Source organism: Denticeps clupeoides, chromosome 7 (genome assembly GCF_900700375.1).
Source record: "Denticeps clupeoides chromosome 7, fDenClu1.1, whole genome shotgun sequence".
NCBI classification, from domain to species: domain Eukaryota; kingdom Metazoa; phylum Chordata; class Actinopteri; order Clupeiformes; family Denticipitidae; genus Denticeps; species Denticeps clupeoides.
This window is the reverse complement of record NC_041713.1, coordinates 5,209,414-5,217,380: the sequence shown is the minus strand read 5'-3', so window position 1 is coordinate 5,217,380 and position 7,967 is coordinate 5,209,414. Positions and strand designations below refer to the sequence as shown.

At 46.3% G+C, this 7,967-nt stretch overlaps 1 protein-coding gene across 1 annotated transcript; it reads right to left on the bottom strand.

The window, feature by feature from the left end:
- Positions 1-524: 524 nt before the first annotated feature.
- Positions 525-5,960, bottom strand: LOC114794550 (palmitoleoyl-protein carboxylesterase notum1a-like). Its single transcript, XM_028987183.1, has 11 exons — positions 5,683-5,960; positions 3,517-3,569; positions 3,257-3,352; positions 3,011-3,071; positions 2,692-2,750; positions 2,489-2,591; positions 1,981-2,172; positions 1,798-1,895; positions 1,566-1,713; positions 1,428-1,475; positions 525-991 (listed from the first exon to the last, which is right to left on the bottom strand). Exons 1-11 carry the CDS (start codon positions 5,817-5,819, stop codon positions 682-684), a joined length of 1,305 nt encoding a protein of 434 aa, XP_028843016.1. The 5' UTR covers positions 5,820-5,960; the 3' UTR covers positions 525-681.
- Between the last annotated feature and the right edge of the window lie 2,007 nt (positions 5,961-7,967).

Below are 7,967 nucleotides of genomic sequence, written 5' to 3'. Positions count from 1 at the left end.
TTAAGAAAATTTGGGCTATAAAAAGCTTTTTTTTTAATGTTATTATATTTTCACATTTAGGGCAAATACCATTTAAAACAATTCTCAAAAGCAGAAAGAAAATAAATTCACACGCAGACGTCAAAAAACTAAAATAAATAGAAACCTGATCTTACTATATGAAAGCAGAGACAGTGATTCTTATTATAGCAAAATGTTGCCTTGAAGGAAATTCAGCTCAAACTTTTTTTTGTACCAAACGCCAACCAAATTCTAAATCTGTAAATAAATATACTAATTTATTAGAGGGGGGGAGGGCAGTGTTGGCAATTTTTAAAATCTGAAATTACACGGTCAGCATGCACGTTGTGGCCAGTCCACATTCAGTAATATCTGTGAACTTGACACTTGCCTTACTAAACTGTAGCTCTTAACATGTTAAAAACTAGTAAATACTTCTAAAAACATTTTAAATAAAAAAAAAAAAAAAAAAAAAAAAAAAAAAAAAAAAAGAATATCCTTAAAACCGGATTACATTCGTGACATTCTGTTAGAAAAAAAAAATAAAAAATAAATTAAAGGCCAGTAGAATGAGGTGTGTGTTCATAATAGTGTGTGCTGCTCCATTATTATATGTCAATGTGGGCATGCCCACCCAGGTAAATCCAGCATTTGGGGGATGAAAAAACAAGGTCACGTCAACTAGCTGCCATTACTGAGCATGCCCAGCAACTTGCTGGGCTCCATGCCATGCTGCTGGGCCATGGCCTGCACGTCAAAGCCCATGTGCATGAGGAACTGCAGCACGCCCATATCCTGTCCACTGTACTGGTCTCTGATGGTCGGGCACGTGGGGTTGCAGTGTGGCCAGGGGCAGCTGTCAATCAGGTGCATGGGGCAACCCTTGGGCGGGGCCTTGTTGCCGCTCCGGACGTTGTCGTTGAGACTGCGGTCCCAGCAGTGCAGTGCGCGAGGAAGGGAGGTGCCCTTCACCTGCACGTCCAGCCAGTGACTGCACACAGGGACAAGAGCACATGGTTTCAGCAAGATTCGGCAGCCACAGGAAGACTGTGTTACACACACACACAAAAAAAAAAAAAAAAAAAGTCAAAATGCACAAATCAGCCATTAACCTGTTTCAATCACTAGAGGGCGCCATTGCATTGTTACGCTGTAATACTTTCAAAAAGTTTTCTGTTCACATAACATACTCAATAAGCCACACTTAACCTGTAAATAGTGAATGAAAGTCCCAACTACAAAACACGACCAGTCCACAAGAGAACACTTTTTATTAAAAAAAAAAAAAAAAATAGCTGTTGATTTAAACCTGCGTCCACACAAGAGTGAGAAACTTTGTAACTGAATATCTGAGATTTAAGGGGGATTTAAAAATAAATAAATAAAAAAAATAATAAAGTGACGTGTTTGTAGGTTCTTCGACTCACCTCATAGTGATGAGCTCATGGGAGAGACAGGCCGGAGCAAACATAGCCCTGCAGATCACAAGATTGTGTTAGAGCTTTCTGAAACCCCTTTTTTTGGGTATGTGGTAATTGTAGGTGGTTGCACTGTTCTGAACTTACGGGACATCCTTCAGCGTGTTCCTCAGCTGAATCCCCAGCTCCTGGATGTAGGTCCACTGGCCCTCCTGCAGACGCTTGCCCATCAGGTGGATGTTGTCTACAGTCAGCTGAGCCTCATCGAACAGCCACTGAACCACAAACACTGGGCCTGTGTGTGCACAAGTACTAATATTTCAGTAAAAAGATTGCTTGAAAAATAAACACACACGTTTTCTGAATGAATTAAACCCACGTTTGATGGTGGGGTAAACTCTGTAGCCGAAGAAGCAGTTCCACTCCTCCCCGACATGGGCATCTCGACAACGCTCCGGAACCACACTGCCCCAGTACCTGATGGGAAAAGGTCAGATGTCAGGGGGGTTAAAAGAAGGGTCATGGGTAACGTGTATTCGTGTAGAAGTCAGGTCTGCCGTACTCAATGCCTCTCCTGATGGCCTCGGTGGGAGCACAGTTCAGCATGTCCACACAGTCACTGTTCTGGTACTGCTTGGTGTCCAGAAACCAGCCGGAGTCAGACAGACCCCTGACCTGGACACCACCATGTCCCAGGTCAGCCAGCAGCTCTGCTACAGAGTCCACATTCAGGAGCACACCAGTTCCTCCAGCACTGTAACACACACACACACCTCAAGTCATTCATTTACATTTATTATATTACATTACAGCATTTATCAGACGCCCTTATCCAGAGTGACTTACTATCAGTAGTTACAGGGACAAGTGTCTTGCTCAGGGTAACAAGGGTAGTAAGTGGGATTTGAACCTAGGTCTTATGTTTCATAGGCGGGTGTGTTACCCACTAGGCTACTACCACCCTGCCACTAATCATTCAAGAAATTTACATGCCAAACACACACACACACACACACACACACACACACACACACACACACACACACACACACACACACACACACACACACCTGCTCCCAGCGAGAAGCAGCACTTTAGCATTATCCAGTCCTCGGGTGAGCAGGTCCTTCACCACCTCCTTTATGATCAAAGAACCCATGAAGGCAAAGTCACCTATAAAAATCACAGCCAGACAAACACACACTTTTATACAGGAGCACGTCACACGACGCACGTATCGGAATCAGTACGCCGTCAATAAACATCTGCGTACTCTGGTTTGTCTTTGGTGATGCTCCACTCCACACATCACTGGAGCAGTAGGGGATAAACCTGCAGAGATCAGAAAGGATCGTTTTAGGACTATATATGGAACGAACCCAAACACTTCGCCCTTAAAATTGCCCCATCTGCAGCAAATTATTTATCGCCACTTCATTTCTCACGTGGGCATCAAACCATAATCAGAAACAGAACACACAAATCAACTCAAGTACACCAGCTATGTGACACACACACACACACACACACACACACACACACACACACACACACACAGATGAGGAAGAAAAATAAATAAATGATTTTCTTACACCATGTTGGCGTTCCACCAGTGAGGATTCTCTTCAGGTAGAGGGGACAGAATTCCAGTGCCTGAACACACACACACAGATTACATCAAAAATGCCAATGGAACAGATAATAAAAGCAATGTCAACGGTCCATTCAAAGTGGTTATGGAAATCATTTTCAGCAAGTACGTACATCTGCATGAAATAAAGACTCAACAGTTATCACGACTTCACTCGAGGGCAAGGGGCGGAGCAGGCAGATCTTACCCGTTTTGGTGGCTGGCCACTGGGATGAGCTCATCAGGCGCCGCATCGTCTCATATCTGCTGTCACAGCTCTCTTTGTTAAAGCAGTACCAGCCACCTGGCGCACACACACACACACACACACACACACACACACACACTTTATGCTTTGAGAAAATAAAAATTTGACATGCACTCTCTGAGTTTGTGTGTACGGTCATAAATGCAACTGTTCTCAATGGCTGTCAATCTGAAACACACACACACAGGGACTGTACTCACCCTCCAAGAAAATCAACCATCTTCGGCTTCCTTTAGACTCCTTCATGTAGTACCTGTAAGACAGGAGCAAATGAAGACCGTTAAAACCCGAGCAGGTCCGCGTGCCAGCGAACTCTGGACATTCCGTGCGCCTTCCGCTTGCCGAGCTGCTAACCTAATCCGTCCGGTTTCGGTTCCAAAGCAAACGCGGCCCGCAACATCTGAGGAGCGGCTGAGCCGAGGTGCTGCGATGAGGTCACATGATGGCCAGATTAAAGCGAGATGCTGGGATTACTGTGCGGAGGGGAGATTACGGGCTGGGGAGACGGGAACTCACAGGGCTATCTGATGCTGGCTGGGTCACATGACCATATTTTTTTCACTGGACACCTTTTGTCCTCGGAAGACAGATGGAATAGACTGATCACAAAGCTTATGTCCAGCTTTGTGTGTGTGTGCGCATTATAAAACATGAAAACGTTTACAAGTTTAAAAGGTGTTTCTCTCCCCCCCCCTATTTTAAAAAACAATAGATATTTTCCATTAATGCCCTACAAATTGTATGTCATCTAAGCATATTATGCCACAGGAAACATTAAATCATGGATTAAAAAAAAAAAAAGTTTCTCAGATAGACCACCCCTAATAAGTAGGTGAGAGGAAAAAAAAAAAAAAAAAAATACAAATTTCCCCCGAATTATCAAGTCATTTGAAAGTCTCAGTTTTTCACTTTACTTGTGCATTTAGGGAGGAGAGAGAAAAAAAAAAAAAAAAAAAAAAAAAAAAACAGGATATCAAGGAAAAACTGTCTGGATGTGATTGTATGTTAGGGGGTGACTGTTTATTGTCAGTTTTGTGAACTTTTTACACCATTTTTAAATAAATAAATGCAAAAATAAGAGTGACATAAGCAAGTGTACAGCCCATTCTTCCTCACAAACTGGGCTGTCAGCCCAAATACAGACACCTAATAGCGGTTCACCTTGTCGGCCAACGTTAGTACAACGTTTACATAACCGAGGTACAATGGGCCGAAACCACTAGCTCTGACGAGCCGACAGAAAACCCCTCTGATGTGGTAAAATCACTGCTCGTTTCTGGCTCGGCGGGAGACTGAGGTCGGGAAAGAGGGCAGGAGGACTGTAGAGATCCAGGAAGCCTCACATCTCATACACGCACACAACCTCCAAACCTCCATCACTAGTCACACTTCCATTACGGGGTTGCATAAAAAGTGTTTTTTAAATGACTTTCAAGTCAGAGACTGTGCGAGACAAGACGGACATCAAGACCGAACGTCATGTGGTCTTCGGTTTCAGTCCTGGCATATACTCCATTTGCGGAATTTGAGGGTTAATGGAAGCACGCCTTGAGATGTTTTCTGCTCCCACTCCTCTCATGCATCCCATCCCCCATGGTATGCACAGTATCAGCGAGGGCTGTGTGTGTATGCGAGCGTGTGTGTGTGTGTGTGTGTGTGTGTCAGAGACAGCAGATCCAGAGAGTGACAGAACACAGAACACTGAATGGAATCCCGGGACAAACGTTCTTGTTCTACGGTGCACCTGCCCTTCAAGAACAGCTCCTCTCTCCGCTCGGAAAACAGAGCTCAGGGCCCAGCTCGTTTTAGCAGCACAAGGGTGGCTCTTAACAGGCAATTAGCCAGCGGCCCGTTATGTTACGCTGTTGGTGACGGAACACACACCGTGATCCTACATTTTACATTTACTCCCTTATCCAGAGCGACTTACAGTCAGTAGATACAGGGACAGTCCCCCCCGGAGAAACTCATGGTTAAGTGTCTTGCTCAGGGACACAATGGTAGTAAGTGGGGTTTGAACCTGGGTCTTCTGGTTCACAGGCGAGGAGTTTTACCCACTAGGCTACAAACACCTTTTGTCTGCCCCTACAGACAACGTCATGATGTCATGATACAAGAGATGGAGGCTTTTTTTAATCTAACTGCAGAAAAAATGATTGTTAAAGAATAGATCAGGTCTATAATCATGCATGCATGTATGTAGATGTATACACGCACATCAATTTATATCTAAAGTCATTGTATTTTATGGTCCTTTAAGCCATTTGAATGACACTGTCGCAGATCTTGGACCGCCAAGCCTCCACATGAACACATGGCGCACTGTTTACTACTGCCAGTCACGTGGTGCCCTGCGCGACACTCACCCCGCCGCGCTGCCGTCGTTGCACGTGGCCGACGCGTTCTCCAGGAGACGCAGCCTCATGTCGTGGTCGAGCCGCTGCGCGGAGCACGGGTACAGCGACTGGGCGAGGCTCTTCACCTGCGCCATGAAGCTCTCCATGTTGTCCTCCACCGCCGTGAAGTCCAGCGAGAAGCTCTCCGCGCCGCCGGCGGCCGGGGCGCGGCGCGCCTGCGGGTTCCGGCCGCCGCGGAACCGGCGCGCGGCGAGCGGCGCGGGCTGCGCGAGCAGCACGAGCAGCGACACGGAGCACGCGAGTCTCGCCGCCGTCCACGGCGCCCGGAGCGTCATGGTGGTGCGCCGGAAAGTGGGGGGGCGGGGGGGTTACTACAAACTTACGCGCTCGGACCGTTCGAGGTCGACTCGTGTCTCCGCGGCTGTGCGCGGCGCCGGTCGCGTACCTGCGCGCCGCGCTTTATCCAAACGGGCTGGCGCGTCCTCCGCTGTCAGCCAATCAGAGCGGAGGGCAGGTCGGGGGGGCGGGGCCACGCACTCTGTCCTACTGCAAGAAAAGCTTCGTTTCTAACTCGGGCTGTGTTTCTATCATAATTCGTTTTTACCATTTTTTTAAAAATATGATTTATAATTGTGTTTCTGTACCACGAAGACTATTATTATTGCTGATTTTATGCCTTATTTGGGTGGTAGTAGCCTAGCGGGTAACACACTTGCCTGGTTAGAACCAGAAGAGCCAGGTTCAAATCCCGCTTACTACCATTGTATCCCTGAGCAAGACACATAACCCTAAGTGTCTCCAGGCGGGAACTGTCCCTGTCACTACTGATTGTAAGTCGCTCTGGATAAGGGCGTCTGGTAAATGCTGTACATGTAAATTTGGGATTCAGTTACATTATGTGGCCAGATAAGAATTCCACTCAAGTTGTACAGGTTCCTGGGTGTAGAATTGCTTCACTCTAGTCTTTTTACTGTCTTTATCTTCAGCGTGAAGCAGGTGCTGGGGTCATGCGGGCAAGATGGATCTAAAGAAGCCCCCAAACATCAAAGACGTCGCCCTCCCTCCTTCCTTCCTCTCCCCTTCTTTCTCGCTCTCCCTCGGCCCCAGTACAAGATTCAGCCTAAGGAATTGAAGTCAGGTTGTTTTCTCAACGTGAGTTTTTCCAGAACTTTAATGAATAATTCAATGAATGAGTGGTAATGTATGCAAAGACTTCTTCCCTTATTACGATCCGTTGACATTGCAGGACATCCCATGAACCCAGACAACTGGGGCTTGCTGTTGCTACCCTATTTTGGGGATAATGATCGGGGTAATTGGGCCGTTCCCACTAAGCCCCAAGGGGGGCATTGCTCTGATGTCTTAATTAACCATTTCACACAATAAACTCATAAAGGCGTTAGTGTTTTATGAACTTTGTCGAGAATGGCGGGGGTTTTGCCGACCCCGGGGGATTAAAGGATTGGGTGGCTGATGGTTAATGATCACCTAACCCCTCCTTCACTTGCTCAGAAATGGGGTCCTCTTATTTATGATGTTTTTGTTCTGCTCTGCATTGTCTCCTGATCACCGTACCCACCTACGTGCTACGTTGTGGTTTAATTCGGTGTTATCCTGTTCTTTTCCTCTGAAAACTGTGTCAAATTGTCCATGCTGCTTACAACAGACTTTAAGGGGATGATTTTCTAACTTTTTTGGAAAATAAACCACCTTTCTGGCCAAATGTTTAATTTTAGATACTTGTGTGTCAGTGGAATTCTTTTTTTTTTTTTGGAGAATTCATGGAATTTTGGAGTATTCATGGACCTTCAGATAAAAACAGTACCGTCCTTCTGGTAGAAAACGATCTTGACATCATGCAAATGGGTGGTGTATTGATGGTTTTTCGCTCTATGTGGACAGGCGGTCGCGGCGCTGCGCTGCTGGTCCTCGTTGTGAAACTTCAAACAGATGCCTGTACAGATTAGGGTCCGCTCGGGCCCCAGGAGAGCCGTCCCTGATTGAGTCAAGTGACTCTGACCTGGTCCTTCCATTTTTATTACACGTCATCCCAAAAAGCGCGACCCTTAAATCATTTGCAGATGAGCGTGTGTGTGTGTATGTGTGGGTGTGTGACAGTCCAGCACACAGAAGTGGGCCAGCGAAGATGAGAGAGGGTGTGTGTGAGGTGGCTGCACCTTGCTTGCTGTTGCATTCAAACTCTTGTCCATAAGATTTTTTTTTAGGCATAAGGAGAATCTGTATATCTAAAGACCCACTCCAACACGGACATGAGAAGAATTTTCAGACCAGCA